This window comes from Dryobates pubescens, chromosome 11 (genome assembly GCF_014839835.1).
Source record: "Dryobates pubescens isolate bDryPub1 chromosome 11, bDryPub1.pri, whole genome shotgun sequence".
Lineage (NCBI taxonomy): Eukaryota > Metazoa > Chordata > Aves > Piciformes > Picidae > Dryobates > Dryobates pubescens.
Window position 1 is genome coordinate 19,311,179 of NC_071622.1, and position 25,005 is coordinate 19,336,183.

The 25,005-nt window shown below is 38.8% G+C and overlaps 1 protein-coding gene across 5 annotated transcripts; it reads left to right on the forward strand.

Moving 5' to 3' along the window:
- Window positions 1-390: 390 nt before the first annotated feature.
- Window positions 391-22,578, forward strand: SSX2IP (SSX family member 2 interacting protein). Of its 5 annotated transcripts, none has more exons than XM_054165238.1 (15): window positions 391-614; window positions 854-974; window positions 7,366-7,499; window positions 8,267-8,433; window positions 8,677-8,877; window positions 10,509-10,619; window positions 11,623-11,758; window positions 13,401-13,476; window positions 13,551-13,722; window positions 14,397-14,547; window positions 16,104-16,240; window positions 16,814-16,987; window positions 19,309-19,420; window positions 21,972-22,092; window positions 22,272-22,578. In XM_054165238.1, the coding sequence occupies exons 3-15, from the start codon at window positions 7,457-7,459 to the stop codon at window positions 22,348-22,350; spliced, it is 1,680 nt and encodes a 559-aa protein (XP_054021213.1). In that variant the 5' UTR covers window positions 391-614; window positions 854-974; window positions 7,366-7,456; the 3' UTR covers window positions 22,351-22,578. The 5 variants fall into 5 exon arrangements, with proteins under 5 accessions (XP_054021213.1, XP_054021215.1, XP_054021214.1 ...); XM_054165240.1 differs by having other exon boundaries at window positions 16,862-16,987; XM_054165239.1 differs by having other exon boundaries at window positions 391-515.
- The last annotated feature ends 2,427 nt before the right edge of the window (window positions 22,579-25,005 follow it).

Genomic DNA, 25,005 nt, shown 5'->3' on the forward strand with positions numbered 1-25,005 from the left:
CACGCAGTCCTCTGTGAATGGGTATGGAGATGCTAATTCTTATTTCCTTGCAGCGTTCCCGTGCAGCAAGAGAGGCCCCAGGCCCCACCGGCAGTTCTCGCAGGCAAACGAACAGTCCGCTCTCTTCTCTTCCACGTTACGGGGGCCGCAGCAGCGGGGCCGGCGCCGCTACTTGCCCCTCCCCGCCAGCAGGACCCGCCAACAGGTGCCGAACTCGCAGCTAGCGCGCCTGGGGCCCACCTCTGCCTCGGAGACACCTGCTCCGCCACCGGCAGCGGCCCGCCGCAGCCGTGCAGGCCCCTTGTTGAGGGTATCCTAGCAACTGCTTGGCCAATGGGAGCGGCGCTGGAGCGGGGGTGTGCGGGCGGCGGGGGCGGTTAAGAGCACGGGGCCCGGCCTGGGGCCGGAGCCTATGTATTTGCGGTGTGTGGAGTCGAGGTCGCTTGGGAGTTTGTTCTTTTCTTCTCCCTTGCTGTCGTCGCGCTGGTGGCAGTCGTAGCAGGTGGTGCTACGTGGTGGGTGCTCCTTCTCCTCGCTGGCGGCTCAGGAGAAGGGTTCGGCGGGGGCCGGTACCCGGCGCGGCGGGTAACGGGCGTTCTGCGGCCGTTGGCGAGGTAAGCGCCGCAGGAGGGGGTGGCGGGCCCGGTGAGACTGGAGCTGGGGAGCTCTGAAGGATGGGGGACTGCGCTGGGCCCTGCCTGTGGGAGCCCAGCGTGGGGTGGCCGAGGGGAACGGCATTTCAGTGGGGTCGTCGGGTGGGCAGGGGGAGAGCTGCGAGTGGGGAGAGCTGCGAGTGGGCAGAGCCTCTCTGGTCGCGGCAGGGGTGTGAATCGTGACATGTGCCCCTCGTCAGGTTCCGGCTGGTCGGCGGGGACGAGGAAGAGCTAGGGTAGCAGCTCGGCCGTGCCCCGCGGCTGGGAGGCCCAGCGTTTCGTGGATCTCTGTGAAGCGCCCGGCGGCGGATGCTCGGAGAGGTGAGATCCGTAAAGCTGTTTCCTGAGTCAGTGAATTCGTGACTGCTCGTAGCTTCATGTGATGGATTCAAGGATTTTTATCTTACTCCCCCTTCTCCCCGTCTCCCCGTCACCCCCCCCCCCCCCCCTTTTTTTTTAAATACATATAAATTTTTCTTTATTTGCAGCAAAGCCCATTTCAATTCGAAGAGTTAAAAAAACAAGATTAGTTGGCAGTAGTACTGCACATCCTCTGTGTAGAATGCTCTGCTGCCCTCAGTGATGACAGTGAAATGGTTACACAGGGCTCCATATGCTGCAAAGGTATGATAGGAATTTCAGGGCAATGACTTAAAATAGGTATCCAAAGTAAAATGTGAATGTATTAGGTAAATTTTAATAGCAAACAGAAGACCTAGAGAAATGCTTTCATGCCATCGATAGAGATTTCAGGTTTTAAGTATTCCAGAGAGATGGTGTTCTTACTGTTTGTTGTGGGAAGAAAGCTGTGGTACTGATATCTGTTATCATTTAGAGTATAGAGAGCATAGGAGAGGGTAACACCATGTTTGCTGGTGTGAGTATCATGTCTCTGAAAGTGGCTGGCAGAAAATACTGAGGAAAAGATTGTAAATATAGGTTGGTTGTACAGTGGTGGTTTTATCTGTGTATCTTCCCAGGGTACTGCAATCTGGAGTGGAATGATTTCTGAGCAGAGGGTGTATCTCTTTTTACATTTCATAGCTACTGATGGATGTTTTTCAGTGAATTGCAGCCAGTTTTACATATTTACCATTCACAGCATCTCATAATGATACAAGTCCATGGTTTAACTGTTTTATGTGGAAAAAATGCTCTTATTTTCCAGATTTTATGCTGAATGTTTCATTTCATTCTATATAACTTTTATTTAAAGAAGAAATTAATTATTATCATCTACACAGTCATCTTATTTCTCTAATTTTTCTTTTTTAGCTGAGAAGTGGAAGTATTGGTTGACCTTCTTGTACCATTTTCAAGTCTGTTCTGTCTGTTACACAGACACGGTTGTACCTGTATTTAACCTGGGATATCTTGGTGTTCATACAGAGGCATAATGATGATGTTCTCTGCTTCAATGTTCTGTTAACGGCCTGTGAGGTATTATTTCCAGAGGACTAATCATAGTGACCCTGGGATCTCTTCCTGCATGTTAATACCTAACTAGAGGCTGTTGGTTTAAGTGTGTAACAGAGTTGTCTTTTTCATTGTATTTGCATTTATGAACATGTAATTTCAGCTGCTGATTTTTATCATCCCTCTGCTTAGTATGAGGACAGCCTTCTGCAGTTCTTCAACCAGGGTGTTTATTTTTCTGAAAAACTCTTTTTGATATGTGAGCTTTCTCACTTACCTGCTGATCACCTTTCAAAATGTACTGAACAGCAGAGATGCCTGCACAGACCCTTTGGGAACTTGAATTTTGGTCTCTTTGGGACTTTGATATGATATGCTTTCATGCCATCTCTTTACAGTTCTTCAGCTTATTCCTACACTTTGCCCTTTCCCAGCTATTAATAAATCCACTGATGTCTTAGATTAAGAGCTTTTGGTAGGAAACATGGTGAAAAACTTTTTTGGTAATCCAATTATGCTGTCTTGTCCAGGTATGATGGCTCATTCTTTCTTCCAGCGTGCTGAGAGATCCCTTCCATTCTGTGACACTTTTGTTTTGCTCAGTAGAAATCTAGAACAGACAATCTGTAAAATCTGGCAATCTGTAAAAAACTTAGTTATGGTTATCATCTTCCATTCTTTGGAAAACTTGTGAATTCAATAATTTCTAGAATACTCTGCCCAGTATATGTTGCCAACTTCAGGATCTAGTAAGGTTGTGGTTTGTTTTGTTGGTGGTGGTTTTGGTGTTTCTTTTTCTTTCTTTTGAAAAATCAGATTTGCAGAGGCAGCCAAGCTGTAAAGTTTGGTTGAAGTTGATCATAAGGGAAAAGGAGGAGGAGCTGCAGAAGACAGTTTCTGAGGTTTTTTTTCCTCTTGGGTATCTGAGCTGTAGGAAGGTTTGGTAGCACAATGATCAGCTCCAGCTACATGCAGTAAGTGGTTTGTGACTGCAAACAGGGCATTTAATTTTGAAGAGTAACAGAAATAGCATTAGTAATAAGAAAATGCTTATGTGAAGATCCATAGTGTGTGTTCAAAATGGTCTTTCATGGTGATTACATGAATTGAAACAATTAGGTGTATTATGACATTATCAGGGATATATTTGTAAACCTACGATGCCATGAGTGGCGTGTACCCTACATTTACATACTGGTGTGTCTTTGTGTGTATCTGGATAAAAGCCATCCATGTGGCATCTGTGGATTGCTAGATAAATGTAAAAGCTTTAAACACTCACACCTCCTTTTGGGATATAAGTTTAGTAGAAGGAATCATATTGCCCTTTCAGTAAATGCTAACCATTCCCACTCCAAACACTTTCACAGGTTGAAACATATCCATGTAGTAGTGTTTGAAATGCATATGGAAGGAATGTTTGACAATTTCTGGTGGATAGTGACTTTTTTTTCTAAGACATTGCCTTATTTGGGGCAGGTAGAAACCCTCTGTCAAAATCTGCCTTTCTCTATCCTCTCTCTTTTGACAGGGCAAAAAGTTTTCTGGATTACTAGATACTGCATTTCCCGTTTATGTCACACCCTGTGTACGTAAAGATGGACAGATGGTGTAACGTGATCACAGCAGGGTGTTGTGACAAGTGATTATCTTCTGGTTGTCTGAACAAGTTTTACAAACCTAGTTATGACTGCTTCTTTTCAAGTGTAAGCATGATTTTGAGAAAACTTTAAGTATGCTGAGTTATGTAAAGTTTATAATCCTTCTTGCTGCTCATGACCTTCAAGTTGTGATATGGTCTGAACTCAGGCTTACTTAAAATTTGTCTTGAATCTTTGCACGCTCATTGTCAATCCCTCCCTTGTCCTGCAAAACACAAACCAGTAATTTTAAGAAAAACTCCTTTAAACTCCCTGAGTTTGTGAAATGTACTATTTTTGAGGTTTAATCTAAACTTGTGCTTGAAAAGAAAGATGTGTTTGTTAGTGAATGATGCACAAGTTTGTGCAACTTTTCCTGTAAATTTTTGTCAGTTTCCCCCATGCCTTGCTAAGAATCAAGTTTGGGTACGTTATTACTGTTATGGCTTGGGGTTGGCTTATTTTGAAGTTTTATAAGGTTTTCCTTGCATTTAACTTGTTCTAACAAGCACTTAAATGCTTGGTTTAATTATTGCTTCCTTGCAATTAATCAAGTTCTCTAATTTTTGCCCAACTATTTTGGGGATGTGTGTGTGTGTGTTTGGCTTCTTATGATTTCTGTTTGCAGTGAGATGTCTCTATGTTTAGGCATTTGAAATACCTGACAGTCCTCCTGGGTCTTCTCTACTCCAGGAATTTCTTACTTGGGACAGAAAGCAATACTACTGGTGGTCAGAATCACATCTAGCAGGCATTGGATCATTACAGATTTTTTTTGGCAAGTGATGAATTTGTTGATGAAGTAACTGCAAGAAATCCCTGTTTACAGAGAATGGACACAGAAAGAAAATGATTCAATAGTTACAGCAGTTTTGACTGTTCAGTGGTTCTTTTTTTTTTCCCCCTCCCACCTGCAGCCAGTCAGACTTTTGACATTAGTATGAAATGATGAGATTTATTCATTTATATATTAAACCAAAACCAAACTCTTTTTGTTCTCTTCCTACTGAATGCTTTCCCAAACGGGATATTGGAGGGGGGGGAGGAGAAGCAAACTACAAATCTTGTTTTGTTTGCTTAAAATCTCTGTGTTAATTATGATAGCCTAGGGTACTTTTCAGTCCTATGTATTGTATTATTATTGGTCTGTAACAACAAAAAACCCTTCCTCAGAATCACTCATTTTCCTCTGTTTCATGAATACATTCCTGGTACATTATGGTGCTTAAAAAGTGTTGTAGTGTACTAAAGGTGAAGAGTCCCTTCTGAATTCAATGTATCTAAAATAGTTTTGCATCCCCACTGTCTTCTTCAGGAATGCTCATCTTCAGCTCTTGCATACTTCAGTGAGGCTATTTTGAGTCTTGTTGCTCCAGAGGAACTGCCTAGACTGGGAAGGAAATCTATCTGATGGTTCTTAATCACTAGATAGCTTTACAAGTCATGGCTAAGGTCCTGAACTGGCAGTAGAAGCCATGTGGAATGGAAGAGGTAATATTAGCATGGGACTAATGGCTTGTAGCATTCCCTTTTGCAGCTGACATGGAGTTGTCTTATTCTGCACATCTGAGTTTAATTTTAAGTACAGTGTGTAAAGATGATGCAAGTACAGAATGCTGACCGATGTCTGTAATGATTACTGTTTCAAAGCTACTGCACTTGTTGGACCTACAACAATTTAAGAAATTTTGTGGTAGTGGTTTAACAGTTGAAAGAAGTTTTTAAGTTTGGCATTTTCCAAATTGTGAGGTGGCTAAGCATGGATTTTAATCTGATGTATTAAACATTGTGCAGTGTGCTGCATGTGGTCCCTGCAAGACAAAAGGCTCTAGCCTTCAAGGTTAGTTAATGCAGAAAGAACATAGTTGCATTATCTGGACTTTGTACAGCCTGTGTTCTTACTCTGTCTTCACTAGGCATTCCTCTGAGCCTGGGTTTGTGTTAATTTTCTTTCTCAGTACACCAACAAAAGGGCAGTGTCACCAGAGAGTAGTCTTGATAAAGCATCTGTGCTGAATAAATCTGCATGTGGTTTTCAGGGCTCAAATTTAGGGAATCATTGTATTCCCACACCTGGTCTAGTCCTGTTTCTGCTTCCAGTTGAACATTGTTTGGAGTGATAGATGCTGTGTCAGAATAGTATTGTCAGTGTAGAGTGATCTGTGGGCTGGTAATGCTGTACGTTGAGGGAACCTGGTGATAAGATCTCATAATGGGTATGCAGCCTCTTAAAGAATAAAAGCCAGTTTGTTTGAAAGCAATGGCTTATCTGAAATGTGAGTAGCATTTTTGTGGACTTTCCAACAGTCCTTAATGGGTTTTGTGTGTCCTGAGTTTCTTAACACTCTTTTGAAATACTTCTATTAGAATGCGAAATTGTGGTGCCAGTGATGAGAATGGACTTGTAGTATAACTTGCCTTATTTTTCACTATCTGATGGATCCAGCAGAAATTAAACTTGCATGTAAGAAGTCTGTCCTCTTAATCCTTAGTTTGACTTTGAATTCAGTTTCTCAAACTGCAGTTGCTGTAGATGGGTGGAAAAAATAGATTGCTTTGCAGAAAGATTCCTGCTATGAAGTCAGTTCTTGTTTTTAGAATCTGAACCTTCACTTTACTTTTTTCTAGACATCTTGGTTTTACAAGAGAAAAAAATTAAGAGTTGTCTCAAAATGAATAAAAATAAAACATTTTGGTGTCATAAACTTAAGTTGCTTGTCCAGAGTGTGTGTGTTGGAACATTAGTGGGAATTAGGGGAAAACATCCCTATATTCCAGAATTCTATAGATTCCACCTAGAACTGACTTGCCATACTGTTTCAAAGTGTTAATTGAAAGTAGGAGACCACCTTTCTGTCTGGTGAAAAGTTGTTGTCCTTGAGTGTCTTTGTTCACGTAACAGCTGATGGGTTGTGCTGTCCAAATCTTAAGCTGGATGTGAAGTTTCCAGCAGTGTGGTAGCTCTAAAGCGATTATGTGCTTTCTTACTAGGTGGTGGAAGGAGGGTGAGGGGATAATTGGTTTGGTTTTTCTTACAAGTCTGTATCTTCCCTTTGGTTTCCAAAGGGTCAGTGCTGTACTGGGTGGCTGTGCCAACAGGATGAGTTTGAGATTCTGCAGAGCAGCAATCAACTTGCCAGTAGAAGGTCAATACTGCTAAATGTATATGTTAAGTTCAGTTTAAATGACCTAAATATATTAGAAGTTCCTTTGCCCTCTCTGCCATTATATTCTCTAGACCCCTTATCTTTCTCTTGAAATAATAATTCTACTCTGATTTCCTTTTAAAACTTCACAGAAGTTATCTTAATAAGATTACTTCCTGGTTATATTGCAGCAAAATATTCAATATTTGGCTTGCTGTGTCTCCTGCATATCAACAGAAACAACTGAGGTCTCTACAGCATGAGTATTTTCATGTGTGCATGGCATTTTAGCTTTAATGGTCTACAAGACTTAATTAAGAATAACTGAGGTAGGTAGATACATCATTTTTACAGCAGAATATTTATTGTACTTACTGTGTTTCAAACAGTGTCTAAAGGAGTAGAAAACATTCATGTGTTTCAAGTCCAATAGTCACTCTCCTGTGCCTGCTTTAATCTTCTAGCTGTATTAGCTGCTATTGTTAATCTAAAATGCTCTTGCTATTTTAGGAGATGCCGACGTAACACTCATTGCCAGGAACTGTACTAAATGCTTCACTGCTGAACCAGTTGCTCAGGTGCCCTGCTTGTCTTTGTTGCTATGGGAGATTGGAAGACTATTACTGTGCCAGTGCTGTCATCAGGTAAACTGATAGTATTTTAAATCTAGTGGATTTGTTAACTTTACCGGTGATGTTATAACTGCTAGAGAGAGATTAGAGTTTTGTGCATGACTTGGTTGACTAAGCAGAATGTTAAATAACATGTAGTACATGTAGACTGAGTCCTTACAGAAATGCTCTTGTCTTTTAAAGTATATCTACAGGTTCTGAGACTTTTCAGCCACACTGTTATTTTAATCACACCTTTTGGCATATCTTTCATTTTCAGAATTTTCTTGTTCTGAATTCTTTGGCCTCATAAATCCATTACAAGTTTATTAAAGGAAAAAATGTTTTATAGTCTGCTTCTACCTAGTGTAAGAACTGAATTGCAGCATACACTTAATATAAGTAAGGATGTCACACATTCTGTAAGAATTGTCACTAAATGCACAGCTTTTGCACCTGTGTAAAAATGAAAAAAAGTTGTGGTGTAGCAAGCCAATTAGGAAGAAAGATTAGACAGGTGTTTTTTCTTGGTGGAGAAGTAACATTTGAAACACACCATACCTTAAAATGCAATTCTGCCTTTAATTCTTCAGTGGAAGTTTATAATTGCTCCATTTTTTTTTTTTTTTTTTTTTTTTTTTTATAATTGTGAATTGCTTAATATATTTCATTCTGGATTAAACTCTAGGCTTGTAAATTTCTGTAAATAATAATTTGAGTACCTGGGGGTGTTTTTTTTTCTATGTGATGTGTTGTAAACTATTAGTCCTGACTTGTTTCTTCATGTCTTTAACTTTTAGATAGCAAAAATATTTTTCAGTATACCTCAGAAAAAAAGCTATCTCCTCCAGGCATGAATTCACAAGTGCTACGCCTGCCACTGCCTTCATCTAAAAGCACGCACAACTTTTTCAGTGCCTTCTGCACAGAAGAGAATATTGAACAGAGTATATCTTATCTCAATAGGGTAAGCCAGACCTTGTTTATTGGAGGTTGTGTTAAGGTGGCATTAAACAATTTGTGGTAGTAAAGATTCACTGGATTAAGAAGGTTTCTTTCTCAGTGCTCAGAAGCTGAAGTTGGTGGGGAATAGGGTATGGGTGTATGGGAGTGATTTGCCACCCAACCACACTGATACTGTTTCTGTCTTTTGGAGAATGGTAAGAGACTGATCCATTTATTTATTCTCTCCTCCCTTGTCTTTTGCCAGGAATTGACAACATTGGGTTTTCCCTCTATTTACACAGAGTCCAAAGGAAAAGAATTAAATTTAATATCTATCATAAATTGCATGAATGAATTGCTTGTACTGCAGCACAAGAATCTGCGAGCTCAGGAAGAAGTAGAAATGCAGCATCTGAAACTGGGTAGTGATATGGATCACTTACAGAACTGCTATACTAAGCTAAAGGTAGAAAACAATATAACTCAGCCAGTGTTATGCAGCATTTGTGTAACACATACAGTCTTAACAGTGACCACTTTTTGTGGTATTCTCCCCAGTTTGCAATGTATGTTTTCTGTGTTTGGTTTTGTCTGTTGGGTTTTTTAAGTCTCTTCTCCAGTTTAAAATTCCTTAAAAAATATGAATTAATGAGACAACTGAAAGCTTACTTGCTTATTGACAATTATGGCCTCTTGAATCAAGGAAGAGGGAAGACTGTTTGTCTTAGAGGTGTTAATACAACTTGTGGGTAAAAGTGTTAAAGCACCTCAGTTTGTGTCATTCAGTATCACTTAAAATGTCCAGCTCTAAAAGATAAACTCCCAATATAATTGTAACCAATAAAACTGTGGGTAGCCTTTCTTATGTGTCATAGGGTTGTTATCAGCTTTTTTCGTGTAGCTTTTTTCATGTAAGTTTTTGTTGTTGGATTCCTTGGATAGTCCAATACAAAGCTTTGTTGTAAGAAGTGCTCAGAAGCTGTTGTTAAAACTGAAGTTACTAAGCTCTGTTTTACTACAACATGAATACATACACGAGGCTATTCACTGTGGAGTAGCAGATATATTGGAAGTTCACAGCCTAGGCTACTTCATGGGTACTTGTATATGCAGTTTTATTAGAACAATATTATCTTTTCCCTGATTCTGTCAAGAAAATAAAATTTCAGTGCATGATTTGAGGTCTTTGTGGCTTGATTTTAATTAGGGCTGGCCAGCACTATCTCCTTAAATACTGCTGTAGATTCTCAAAATTATGGTAGCCCTTCTGCTGAGATTGGCCATCTGTGTCTTCAGTGTGGCATTAAAAATCACATGTAACTGCACTCATTTTTCTACAAACACCATGTAGTGTTAGGTTGCAGAATGCTGCAGTTGTTTCCTAGGCAAATGGCTTTAAGGTGGGGAAGGTAAAACCTGATAGTACTACTTCAGTCCAAGGCATTTAATTTAGCTGTCAGCTGATAAGTTTTCTCATGCAAATTCTTTTGGATGCTATGCAGCAATCCTCTTTACTTCCACTACTGTGTTACTGATACTCCAATGCGATTTGCGTAGAAGTTCTTGCTGCTTAAATATCTCTACACATTTGTAGCGCATTATGCATATGAAGAAAAAGAGCTTGTATGTAGTGTTTGGCTCTGTCATTTAAGTTGGCAGTTTGGTTTTTGTTTGTGTCTCATATTTGTTGAGAAATATTTCTAAAATGCTGGTTTTGTGTAATCTGTTAAAATGAGAACATTGATCCAGCCTTGCTCTCTATCTGTAAAATTTCCCATGTGCTTCGCTGTGGTCACAGTTTGCATACTGTGTCAGTTGTTCCCTTGGTTGTTTAACGGAAGCATTCCGGGAATACTGCAGGCTCAAATTCATACAGGTTGTTTAGTATCTGCCTCACTATCACAACATAGAATCCTGACTTAATGAACATCAAATGAAATATAGAAGCTAACTTCAAGTGAAGTGTTTTGGCAGTTTGGTTTGGTTGATGCTTTTTGTTTGCTAGGGTGGTTTTTTTTATTTGGTGTGGGTTTTGTAGGTTTTGTTTGTTTCAGTTATTTACTATCCTTGATACTGAATTAACAACCCTTCCTCTAGGAACAGTTGGAGTTATCTAAAAGAGAAATAGTTGGACTTCAGGAAAGAGACAGACAACTGCAAAGCAAGAACAGAAATTTGCACCAGTTACTTAAAAGTGAAAAGGATGAAGTAAGTTGTCTTGTACTTGATGTGTCATCATATAGCTACTCAACAATATGAATTTTTGCAAGGACTCTTGTAATAGTTCACTTCAAACACTTCTTGTTTGTTTGTGGTGTGTGTGTTTGTGATTGATTTATTTTTGCTGTGTTATAAAGGAGAGCAAAAGATCAAGAATGGATGTAGGGGTAAATGCAGCCCGAAAGCACAGTCTGGTTAAACTTGGGAGTCTTGGAAGAGCCAAGATCGGAAAACTCTTTGAAATCTAAGACACTGCCTAATTACAGCTTTGTTTCCAGTGTGCTCTTCCCTCGGTGTTGTGCATAGCTCATAAGTTTCTGTGAGTGTTCTGTGTTCACAAGCATGCATACAGTTAGCCCTCACAATGATTGCTATATGCCTATGCATCTCTATATAGCGAACATCTGAAATGTCCAGTTTAAAATGTTGACTGTGTAGTATGTTTGTAAGGTTAAAACTGGTTTAAAAAAGCCCTGAACACCCCAACTGGTAATAGTCCAGGCCAAAAATGTGCTTTGATATGTTTTAATATTCTCTTAGGTCAAATGGAATAATCTGTCTTCCAGCATACTGTTGTCCAACTACTATTTTTTTAAATTTATTTTGTTTTCTGTAAACCTAACAAGCATTCTTCAGAGTTAAACTAGATCCTGAACTTTAGTACTTAAAACAAAAATGTGTCTTTCTCTGCTCTGTTCAATCAGAATGTTAAAAGAATCCTTCAGAGGAGCTATAGTATTATAATATGGTGCTTATGGTGTTGGTTTCTGCAGAAAATAAGTCTAAGGTCAGGACCTATGGCTTGAGAGAGTTCCAGTTCTTTTTGTCACTTTTTCACTGGAAACAGTTTAATAGAAGCATCATTTTGCTTCATATATGAAACAGTTTAATAGAAGCATCATTTTGCTTCATATATTACTTTTCATTTTCTGAAGGAAAATCCTTTAGTTGTAGAAACATTTTTTTATTTTTTGGGGGGGATTACTTTTAGGTACAGAAGTTACAAAACATAATTTCAAGTAGAGCTACACAGTACAATCATGATATGAAGAGGAAAGAGAGAGAATACAACAAATTAAAGGAACGCTTGCAACAATTAGTCATGAACAAAAAGGACAAAAAGATAGGTAAGTAGCTCCATGAATTTTACTACAGCAAAATGGTATATTCTGTATGTTAAAAATACTTAGATTTGGTTCTGAGTACCTTTAAAGTCAATATGGGCCTCCTTTTGTAGATTTTTCTTTTAGATGTTAAAATCTTGCATGGAAGGTGTAATACTTCCTGTCAACTGACTGTGTAAGGCTAATAAAGTTTCACATTGTGTTCCATAAGATATTTTTTTTTTTTTTACCAAGCACAAACCAAGGTAGATATCTTTTACCAAATAAGTTTTTGTACTAGGGAGAATAACTTGAAATTGCTTCCTAAGAGAGAGTTGTCTCCTACCTTCTTGCTTTTGCTATCATCACGAGACTTCAGAGAGTGTCATAAACAGTGTTAGGGCCACCAGATAGTCAGGAAGGAACATTGCCTGAGTGGGTTTATTTTGTTTTGTTTTCTTTTCCACTTGAGGAACTGCAGTCTACTTGTGTTAGTAAGTGATGAGACATTTTAGAGAGGAAGTAACATAAGGTACACAGCATCTCATGCTGTGTGAAATGAGGGAGAAGAAATCTTGACCTTATGTGTACTTGTGTATTGTGCTGCCCAAATTGTGTTCAAAATATTAATTGATACTGTTTAGCATGAGTGGAGTTTTTGTGGTGTGTTGCTGAAGACGGGTATTGGTGTTAGGTGATGGTGAAAATACCTGCACTTTTTGGTTCATATATTTAGCCTTACAGTATTTGTATAAATGTTCCTGCAGTGGAAGTCCTGTTCTTCCTTTCATCCCTGCTGGGACCCCCAAAACATTCATCTGTTTGCCAACTGTAATGCTAATTGCATTTTAGTAAACTTTAGTTCCCTAAACCAGAAGAAAAATATTCATGTTGTTGCCAACTTAGTTTTCTGGAAGTGCCTGTGGGGAGCCAGACGAGGTTAGGGCACTGTAGCAGGAACAGCTGTTTTGGCTACAGAAAGTTGTTTTAGGTATGAACTCGGTAATCTCTAGAGTCTCACCCCAAGGTCAGCAAAACTTAGTTGTGCCATATTCTTGACTCCAGTTGTTTTAATACAAGTTCAAGTATCAGTGAGGACAAAATAAGAGTTTTAAATATAGTTATTGTTTGCTTGATAGCTTACTAGAATTGAACTTGGACTACTAATCTGTAGTGATGTGTCATTGTTGGGACTTTGTTCTTGTGGTGGATTTTGTTTTGTTGTTGGGGTTTGTGTTTTTCCTTCAAATGCATACAGAGACACTTTGTTTTGAGGAACACATTGTGAAACATTGGGAATTTGCTTGTTCTAAACTGGAGATAAAACTGGCATTATTGCCAGAAGGGAGATTGTAGTCGATAAACCATTGATATAAATCCTGAAAGAAGGATGAGGGTGCTGTTAAGAAATGCATAAAAAAGATAAGGCAGGATGAGAACACATCCCTCTGTCAGTTTCCAAACACAAATTTATTTATTGTCCTTGATTATCTTAGTTTTGGTAAGCAGCCAATGTGGTTTCATGTGTCTGAAGAGTGAGGAGGAATATTTGGGTAATAATGGTCTCTTGACAATAACTACATGTAAATGCAAATAGATAAATGCAATGTCACCTGTGTATATTTGCATGTTGTTTCACACTTTGAAATATCCTTTTCATTTGTAGCTATGGAAGTTCTAAATTATGTTGGTAGAGCTGATGGGAAGAGAGGTGCATGGAGGACTGATAAGACAGAAGCCAGGTAGTTGTCTGAAAACATTAATTGAAGCACATATAATGGCTGTTATGTTGTTACTGTAAGATTTCTCCTTCCAGAAATGAAGAAGAAATGTACAAAGTTTTGTTAAGTGATTATGAACAACGCCAAAAACAGCTTTTATTGGAAAATGCTGAGCTGAAAAAAGTTCTGCAGCAAATGAAGAGAGAGATTATTTCACTACTCCCACCACAGAAGCAGAAACCTAAAGAAAGGTCTGAAGATGGACCAGTAAGTACAGTTAAAATTCAATCTGTGTGGTAGTTAGGATTGGATAGAATGGGTTAAATTCTTGGGAAGAGTGGAGTATTCATGCCTGGTATTGAAACAGCTGTAGCTTTTTTCAATCTAAATATGTCCTGGTCTCCTATTGTCCATTTAGACTTTTATGTCTTAGCTTTTCAGGATAGCATTCAGGTTCAATGTTTGAACAGTAGTATAAAATGGATGTGTGAGTTCCACTCTGCCTTCAATGCGTTATGGGTGGGGGTGTTTGTCATGAAGAAGGACAAGGCAGAGACAAATTTACTTAATTTTCAATTGCAGAAAATCTTTGTCTTAAATACCGTTCATGCTGCATAGTGAGTTTATGGGCAGTTGCCATTTAAATCTGACAGCTGAATTTAGCAGTCTGAACTTAGTAGTTTGAAGATGTGTGAGAGTGAATGAGTCTTGCTAGCAGAAACACTCTGTGGTGAGGTTCTGGGGACTACCAGGTTATTGCAGTGTCTTTAGCATTATGCTGTCAGGAGGCTGAATTCTCTGATAGTCATACTTCCCTAGATGGAAAACTCTTTCCTGTCTATAAGGATTTTCCTTCAGTAAATTAAATCCCTATACATACTTAAACAAATGTATGTATTTGGAATGGAGTGGTGTACCATTTCTTGTTTCTGCTTCTACAGGTGCTGTCAGACCTGGAAGAAGATATTGGAGAGTTAAATAAAGAGAATATGTGGGAACTGTCTTGTGAAACTGTGCGAGAGCAGCTTACCAACAGCATTAGAAAACAATGGAGGATGTTGAAAAATCATGTTGAGAAGCTAGATAACCAAGGTGATGTTTAACTAGATTGCATGTACATACAAAATGCTACTGGCAATTGGTATCATGCTCTTAGGATTTACTTTACTGACTGCCAGAACTAAAATGGAAGGAGCTGTGACCTGGTGGACTTTCTGAAAGGGCTTGCAATTGGTATTTCTCTGTGTGAGTTTTAATTATATGTAGTTAGGGAAGCAATTGCATACCAAGCCTGTTTGTGAGAAAGGACACAATTAGTTTGACACAGTAAACAACAGTTTTCTGACAGAACAATTATTTTTCCTTTGAAAGCACATACCCCACAGTAATGTTTGTTTGCCTTTCCCCACATTTTTGAGGTGTTCAAGTAATGCAGACACAATGATTTCAAGTAACTGGATGCAATGATAGGTTGGACATGGTGATCTTGAAGGTCTCTTCCAACCTGGTTTGTTCTATTCTATTCTGTTCTTGTAAGTTTAAAATATGTAAATCCTTCTCTAGAATCTGCTTGCCACATCCATACCTCTGAGGCTTCTTGTGGCATTATAAAGCAAAGTGGCTGATGGTATGGTGATGGACTCCCCTCATTTCCAGCTGTTAAACAGCATTAAAAGACATCTAAAAATATATAAAATTCTTTCCTAGTATTATTTTCCCATGCAAGCAAATGCTGCTGCTATCACAGGGATGTTTGCAGTCAGGAATAAGACTGAGAAGGTCATGCATGCAATTGCAAATAAAAAAAAGCAGATGGTCTGTGAGAGTATGTTTATACCATAGAAAGGGTTTTAAGAAGGCTTGTTCTGAATAATACTTCATTTGGTACCATGAGTTGAAAAAAATGTTGTAAGCATTAGGAAAAAAATATTTCAAGAGTTTGCAGTTTTCTTAGTCACTTTTTTTTTGGCTCTGTAGAGATGACCACATCTAGCCCTTTAGAATTCAATTAATGTTCAAACACTGGCACCAGGGAATCAAAACTTGGCTCATTACAGTCACTGTGATAATTATGCATGAAATGAAATAAAGCAGTATTTGATTATCCAAAATACATTTTATTCCTCTTTAATTCATCCCCTTACTGGGATGAAAATATGCACACAATGTTTGTTAGCTCTATTTCTCCTTCACAGGACTTGAAGGAAAAGGCTTTCTTTTTATATCTGTGATAAATATAGTTACTGTCATATTTTTATGAAAGCACAAGCTCTTCAAAAATGATCTCAGAAGAATAGGCTAAGATCATGTCAGTGAGAAGTCGTCTTCAGTTGTCTTTGATTTTTCTTTTGGGCAACCCAACACAGCTGGGGGTTTTTGTGACACTTATTGCAGTGCAGATACATCGTTTACTTTGGGGAATGCAAACCAGCTATGTTTTCGTTGCCTTTTTTTTTTTTTCTGGAGGGGATTTTGTGCATAATTCTGTGGCACCAATTCTGGATTCTTGTCTCTGATAGAAGTGATTTGAATATACTGTGTATCCTATTTCTTTCAGAATGAATCAGAGTCTAAAACCTTTTGCTATTGTTATGAGTTTTGGTTGGTGTTTTTTGTTTGGTTTTAATTAGCTTTTTCCCTCCCCTTAGTGTCGCGTGTACACTCAGGAGCTTTGAATGTAAAAGATGTCATTTCAAGGGAAGACCATGAGCTGGAAACTGAAAAGCTGGAGTTAGAGATTCAGCAGTGTAAAGAAATGATCAAAACTCAGCAACAGCTCTTACAGGTAATAAACTTTTAAAAAATCATTTTTCCCCCTCAACTGTATCTGAGCTTTTCTGTTGGGCTGCTTTTTCCCTGTTGTGGTGGTGGGTTTTTGTAGGTTGTGTGGTTGTGATTTTGTGTGTTGTTTTGGGTTTTGTTTGGTTGATTGGTTCTTGGTGTTGTGGTTTTGATTTTTGGTGGAGTTTGGTTTTTTGGAGGGCTTTTTTTTTTTTTTTTTTTGGTAATGTGTCCCTCTTCTCAACTTTGAGCCTTTCCCTGTTCTTTGACAATGCCTTTTAAATAAAATATCTTAATGGTTGGTCTAAGTACAGGTGTGCTAGGGGGCTGGTTAGTAATTTCATGAGTTTGGTGGGAATAATTTGAGGGATCAACACAAGTGAAGAAGGCTGAGGTCAGCTGCCTGGACAGGAACACTTTGCTTGCATCTGAAACTCTAGCCCACCAGCCAAACTTGATACTTTCTGTATTGTTTCCATATTAAACTTCAATCATTTCTCTGGTAGAGTGGAACCTGCATCTCTTAATAGTCACTCCTGAATTGATGTTTGTGCCTTTTGTTGCTTTATATTTGCAGCAGCAGCTTATGTCTCCATGTGACGATGACACCACTCTGTTACTACAGGACTGCTATTTGTTGGAAGAAAGAGAGCGTCTCCAGGAGGAATGGAGACTATTTCGGGAACAGAAGAAGAACTTTGAGAAAGAACGAAGAAGTTTTACAGAAGCTGCTATTAGATTAGGACTTGAGGTACTAGAAAAGGGAATTCTTACAGAAGATGAGTTACAATTAAGTATACTGTTATACGCTGAAGTGCAGCTATCCAACAAGGTCTGGTTGCTAGCATTTGTAAAGAAATATCATTCCCATACTGTATGAAACCCCTTTAGCCATTGTAGGACATCATTCTGTTGACAAAAAATCCACAAACAACAAAGCCAAAACACATAATAACAAAATAATCCCCAAACAAAGCAAAACAAACCCCCCATACATAACAACAAAAGTGACCCCACACACCAAAAAAAACCACAAGTTTTTGAGGGTATTGGAAAACATAGTTACCATGACTTTAATTACTTCCTTCCTTTGTTGTTGCTTTTTCCCCCCCAGCTTTTCAAATATCTAAGTACTTCCAAAAATCAGTACAATATTCACGATTTATTAGATGCTGTTTCAGTTGCTTACAAAAGTGAGATCTATGCAAATTTCAGTCAAATTTGGCTGCAGAACTGAGTTCTCAAAGGTATTCCGTGCCTAACTGTTTGTAGAAACCAGTGATCACTGAAAAAACATTAAGTAACTGTTTCCTTACCCTTAATAGGGTCATTATCTTTTCTGTTCTGGCAGTTAAGCAGACCACTAAGCACACATACTGGAAGGCAGTTGAGGTAGATGTGTCTAAATGAACTCTAGTATGCACATTCTCTAGTCTATATAATTGTTAGGGAGGTCCAAGAAGAGGAAGGGGCTTACAAGTTTATCAAGGAAAGGAGGTCCTCATTGCTTGTGAAACTGATGGTAGAGATATGACAGGGGGGGAAAAGTCACTGAAAAAAAGGAAAAAAACAACAAACAACCCCCCCCAAAAAAAAAAAAATCAAAAGGACTTTAGATTTATTGCTTACAGAATTGTATTGCTTTCACATGCAGAGTGTGGAGTGGCATGTGGTTAAAAAATTACAGAACTGTGGATTCAGCTGGTCAGATGAAAGCAGTGCTATTGTTCATCAAATCTCTCAGGGTTAGGACAAGAGAACTCATAGAAACTGCTGGAACATGTACCTTGTTTTGGATATATCAGGGAGCTGAATTCTGAATTTGGCTGCCACAGGAGATTGTGAAGGGAATTGGTATCAGCAAATAAAAAAGCACTTGCCTGAGGTCATGACCAGTGGATCCACAGATGGATACTAAAAGGGAGAGGACAGATGTTCCAACATCTCTAATCAAGTAGGACACCTCTGAGAGAATGCATTGCAGAAATTGGCCAGGTTGATAGGATCCGAAAAACAGCATCTCTTTTGGCCATTATTGGAGACAGAATGCTGAGCTAGAGGGACAACTTTCTGACTTAAAACAACTTTTTTTGTTCTTATGCTGTGAAATTATTGTGAAGAATATAAAATACTTTGATTTTACCTGCACAATGGTAGTTCACACAGTGATAAATACTGATAGACCACTGCATATAGAAATATGTGCTTCAACTTTTTAATTTCGTTTTATTTGCATTTCAGTGAGGTTTTGAATTTCATTAAATTCAGCTTTAAATGTCTGGAGTGAAAATAAATGATAATTGCTTGTTCAGATGTGCTGAAGACTACATTGCTACATAAACTTAACTACCCATGCTTCTGCACAAAAAAAATGCATAAGTATAAAAAGAAAAGCAATGCTGTAAACTTTGTAGATGTTTGAAAGTTTGCATTGGAGTTCAGCTTGCTCTGTTTTCTACTGACAGTAGAAATAATCTTATAAGATAGAGAGATCCTGTTTCACTGATGGGTTTTGGAGATAAAATAGCACATGGCTTGAGTAGAGAGCCACTGGGTCTTTTGGATAATGTCTTTTAGCCATTAGTTTTCTGTGCTTAGAGTGGCTTTTCATTGGAAAATTAAACAACTTCTCTTCCTGCTCTATTATGGATGAAAGTAATTAGTGCTACTTTCAATATAATTTTTATCTGTTTAGGAGAAGGCTCTGGCTTGAGCTCTAAGCAGCAGCCCAAAAATGAGGGCTACCTCCAAGAGAAAATGCTACAGTGAGGGGGAAGGGGAGCAGTGATAGGAGATTGTCAACTGGAGTGGAGAATGGTAACGTAATAGGATTAGGCCAAACTTCTGGAAAAAAAGGGTAGGTTTTGGCTTGTAAATAAATACAGTCTCAGCTAAACCTTGTTGGATTTAAAACCTTGCTCACAGGATCATAATTCCGTGTTAAACTGCTGGTTTTCCTTAATTATATGGACATGTTATAACTTCTGTTTGCTTAGATAGAACAGCATAAGTTTAGTGTGGGCTAAGCTTTTTCCTGTGATCATAAGTGGAAACTGTTACTTCTTTTGCTAGAGAAAAGCATTTGAGGAAGATAGAGGAGCATGGCTGAAGCAACAGTTCTTAAGCATGTCAACTGATTACAAGCACTCTGAAAATGTGACAACTTCAAGTGCCTTCTCAGGAAGCAAGTATTTGATTCAAATTATGTTCTTGTACTCTGTGTGTGTTCTGTTTTTGTTGGTTGGTTTGGTTGATGTTTGTCTGTGTGTTTGGGTTTTTTTCCCCTTTGAACTAGAAGATGCAAATAGTAACAAGTGTTAAAACCCCAAAACTTCCCCAGATAAATGTAGCCATGTATTTGTATGCCTCTGCCTGTCAAGGTAACTGACCACTCAAAACCTGATCATTATTTTTGCAATTAATTCATACTCGTGAAGTGGTTTGGTAAATGTTAGCATCATAATGTGGGAAACGGCAGCATTAATTATTTGAGGTGAGGTAGTATTAAATATGTGTACACCTACATACTCAGTTAAAAACATAATCCTTTGGGAAAAGAAATAGTGAAAATGGTGTTCTGATAATCAAAAGAGAGCAACTGGATTTTAAGATTCAAATCTGCATAAAGGGATTTCTTTAGAAAATGTGATGAATATCTGGCTATATGACATACAGTTTGGAATATTGGTTTAATTGAAAGTATTTGTTATTTCCTCTTTTTCTTTAAAGTTGATAGGTTTCCAAACCCTTATGCTTGAATATGCACATGAAGTGTCTTGGTCTTCACCTCTGTCTTCTGAGGGGTGGGAGAGTGAGGGAATAGAATAGAATAGAACCTGGAAAAGACCTTCAAGATCATTGAGTCCAACCTATCACCCAACACTATCTAATCAACTAAACTATGGCACCAAGTGCACCATCCAGTCTCAAACACCTCCAGTGATGGTGACTCCACCACCTTCCTGGGCAGCCCTTTCCAATGGCCAATCACTCTGTGAAGAATTTCTTCCTAACATCCAGTCTGAACCTCCTCTGGTGCAGCTTGAGACTGTCCACTTGTTCTGGTGCTGGTTGCCTGGGAGAAGAGACCAACCCCCACCTGGCTACGACTTCCCTTCAGGGAGTTGTAGACAGCAATAAGGTCTCCTCTGAGCCTCCTCTTCTCCAGGCTAAGCAACCCCAGCTCCCTCAGCCTCTTCTCATAAGGCTTGTGCTCCAGACCTCTGAGATAGGAGAGGGGAAAAAAAAAAAAAAAAAGATGGAGGCTACCAACATTCAAAGATAAAGGTGTGAAACAGCTGGCAAGTAAAGATAGCTTGAATTTGTATTCTTGTTAGATAAAGTAGCCTGCCTCATGTTCTATATTCTCCCTGGTTTTCCTCTGTGCAATTCCTGTAGTGCCTTTGTAACTGAAGTGAAATTATCTTCCACAATAGGAGAACTTCAATTTTTTAGAAACAGAACAGATTGGCTGTGGCTCAGGAGAAATGACTGGATTTAGTGATCTGTGAGCAACTTGGTCTGTTTAATGTTCATTGTACACTAAAGCTTTTGATTTGTATTTGCCTTTCTCCAAATCTACTGTCTCTGGATCCATTCAATGCCATATTCTCTCTGATGAATGGCTTTCTCCAACTTACTATTATCCAGCAACTTAAGATTAGGATGTAGAATTAAAAACATGTCTACCATGTACTCCATTTGGAAATTACTGCACAGTTTGACATTAGATTTGTTTTAATGTTATTTTTTTTCCACAGCACTTGTCCAGCTTCGTAAAGCTATGCTGAGTGCTGTGAATATAGAATCATTCATTTTTTTCTTTTTCATATAGTAAAGGCCAGGCTGGATGTGGTTCTGAGCAACCTGATGTAGTGTGAGGTGTCCCTGCCCATGGCAGGGGGGTTGGAGCTGGGTGATCCTTGAGGTCTCTTCCAACCCCAACAATTTTATGATTCTAAAACAATTTTGCAGTTTAGGCTGGATGTTAGGAAGAAGTTCTTCCCAGAAAGAGTGATTGGCCATTGGAATGGGCTGCCCAGGGAGGTGGTGGAGTCACCATCACTGGAGGTGTTTAAAATAAGACTGGATGAGGCAATTGGTGTCATGGTTTGGTTGATTGGATGGTGTTGGGTGATAGGTTGGGCTTGATGATCTCAAAGGTCTTTCCCAACCTGGTTGATTCTGTGATTCTGTAATTAGTAGCTTTGCAATCTACATACAAAGAAGAATTGGTGAGGACTGACCTATCCTTGCCAAGTTTGCCCAAATCTTTCCATTACTTTAGTGATAGTTAAATTCATATACATACTAAGGCTAACCTAGTGCCTTGAATTTTTTTTCTCTACTCTGTCAAGATGGCAAATTCTCATGTTGGTATTAATTACTGTATAGTCATACTGGAGAAGTTTTTTTTATTTCAGGAGTTAAAAAGCTTCATCAGTTGTAAAGTGAGAAACTTTGCACTTACATGACTTTAAACTTGACTTCAACATGACTACCTGCAGTGGTGGTTGTATATGTAAATGTTTAATTTTCATATGTACTTCAATGTACTTAACAGAACTTTATCACTGATCTATAACAATAAGGTTTATTATTATATAGATATGCTGTAAGGCACTTGGTTGGGTTTTTGTTTAGGGGTGTTTATTTTGGTTTTGGTTTTTAACCAAATGGCACAAAGAAGCAAGTTCCTCAACTCTAGTTTAACTGATGATACGTATGTGTTTCAGGTTCTGACCAGGACAATCGGTTAATGAAACCTGCAACTCAGCAAAGAAAAGCTCACTGTATGTCAAATGGTCCTGTTTCAGCAGAACCTTGCCAGACATCTCCATATATTACATATAGCAGGTATCTAAAATGATGATATTTCAGATGGCTATTTTTATATTGCTAAACTATGTAGAGCACCAACAATAAGTTGATTAACTTGCAGAGAGCCTAATGTTATGCCATCAGATCATAAAACCAGTATTGTCTTTCTATCCAAAGCCTAATTTATTTGCAATGAAATGTTCTCCTTTTCTCAGTTCCAGTGCTGCACCAAAAAATCCTGCTGGAGATAAGCCAAATCAGTGTGTGGAAAGTGACAAAGAAGAAACCAAGTAATGCACAAAGTTACGGGAAGACTCTGGAGTTGGCACTCTGCTATGTAGAAACTTGCACATAGAACAACTGCCTTAGACTTCCTAGTGTTGCCTGCTGGGGTTTTTGTTAGAGATTTGTTCATTAAACTTACTCTAAAGTGAAACAGAATGCTGTGAGTTTGACTGTTCTTCTAGAGGATTATGTGGTGATCTGAGTTGTGGTGTGTGTATGTGTGTGCATATGGCTTTTTTTTTTTTTTAGACCATTTTTTGCCTCTTTCTTTCAGCTCTTGAAAGAAGATTATAATAGCTTTGATATTTTTCTTGTAACAGAAGGGCAGATTCTGTGAATGAAGCAATGGTGTGAAATGTTGACTGTAAGGAAATACTGGATCCTGATGTTACCTTTCATTACAGGCAGAAATAGCACTTTTAGAAATTGTTTAATTATTGGAAGCATTTGTCTCAAGTGTACCTGGCATTAAAACTTCTTTTGCCTCAACTTGAATATACAGTGTATTGTAGATTTTTAATGAAACAGGTTCTATATATTTGTGTGATTTGAAAATACCTCTTTGATATTTCAGATGACTTATAGTGTAAAATCTTTATATATTTGTAAATAGACAAAGTGATTATGCTGAGGAAACATGTATACATAATATTATTTTACATAGCATTTTGAATTGTTTTATAGTGAGACTTGGTTTACAGATGCATTAGGACTTTCAGTGGTTCAATCAGGAACCAAATTATTTCAAATGTGAACAATAAATGTGTAATTCTATACTAAGAAACCCTGGTTCTGTGTTTTGTGTGCACTAAGCTTTTAAGATGTCATGGTTGTAGGGCTGTACACCATGTCAACAAATCTGATGCTGGTGAGTTTGTTTCTCTTCTGACTCCTGAATCTTCTTTGGGGAAATCAGTTTTGTTTATTATGTAGTAAAAATAGCCAAGTAGAGGTCAGATATTTCAAAGTCTCCTTCACCTGACTGAAAACATGCAATTTCATCCTTCATGCATCTGCAAACAGCTGTGTATACCTCTGACCCTAATGCAGCTGACCTTTCTGAAAGATGTGTAAGAAACTTATACCTTTCTTGGGCTAATAGGAAGGAAATGAACTCTGGAGCTTAGAATCTTTCACTTGACAAACATCGCTGCTTTGCCCATTACCTTCATAATTGGCTATAATGGAGTAATTTGACTACCTGGAAAAATAGTAGTTGAATAACAGGAAAGAGAAGAAAGTGGAGACACGTTATTTTCCCATCCTGGATGTGTAAGGGAGGTAGGTGACAGTGGGAACAGGCTCTCACTGTCTGTTGCATGATTTTATAGACAGAGCTTCCTCAGGCTATGCCTTCCCAATGCAAATGGGTTTGCTCTGTGTGGGCTCGCTTTACATGCAGCCCTCTGTGGAAGCATTTCCATTCAGGGTCACCATTTATGATATCAACTTGTTGCAGCCTGGCCAGGCTATCAACTTATTAAATCAAACAGCCATAGATGTTGATAGATCATGTGCTTTCATCTAACTGATGTTCTATCTCTAACAACTGTTTCCAGCTGTCATTTTGCCAAACTGGACCCCTGTTTACTTGCTGGTTGTTAGCCACCCAGTGGCCTATCCACTCTGTAGCTCCTTTAAAGACAGCATAGGAGTCAGTGTAGATAGTCAGCACCATGCTATGTTGTTACTAGGACTGCCCAGAGTTCCCCTATTTGTGCGCTCCTTTGACCGGTTTCACTTAGCCTTTCTCCTGTGAACATGTCCAGTGCCTTGTAATTCCATCTGTTATTTTGTCTATAGGATGAGGCATTGGTGAACCATACCCCTTTAAGACTGCTGCCCTCTTCTCAGTGAGGTGCCTCCCTTCTGGGAGATGGTTTGCTTGTGGGGTTTGAAACAACAAATTGCTATCTACATCTTTTTGTAGTTTGGATACCTTAATGTTGCCTTATGTGATGGGCATGGTTTCATTGATGCTCTCCAATGAGGCTTACCACTTAGACTGTTGGTTTCTAGGCAATGCCTGTGGGTGGTGCTGCACCCTTGTGAACAACATCTGACAGGTGAAATGTCCCGGGACAATTGGACTTTGTCCCCTTCTGAGCTGTGCCCTTCGATTCATTGCTTATACTGATGAGGAAATCCTCTTCAAGATCTGAATACCTGGTTTCAGTATCACCAGCTAACTGCTGTGCTAAGTGAGACAAAGGCATTCCAGGGCCATTCATGGCCTCAGCCGATGTCCCTGTTTTGATCTCCTCACCAACTGGGGACAGCTGGGCTTTCACCCAGTAGCAGTGTCTGGTTCAGACCTAGATGCTTACCAGCAAGTTATACTTTCCTATTTCCAATATTTGTTTCCATCAATGTAATGGTATTATACACCAGTGTTCAGCTGCACAGGTAGTCAGGTTCAAAAGACAACATAAATGAAATAATACTTATTTTGTATTTCTCCACTTGCTCCTCTAATGGATGGTTATAGTCATGTCATCTGCTGAAAGGGTTTAGCAACATACAGTTACAGTTGGGCTTACACCATCCCCACAGCAAGGACAGTTCTTGCCTGAATTTTAGTTACGGAAGAATAAATTTACATAGTAATATTTTTGCTTTTTGTCTTTAAATATGTTAGCAATTAAGTGGGAGAATTGTACTTCA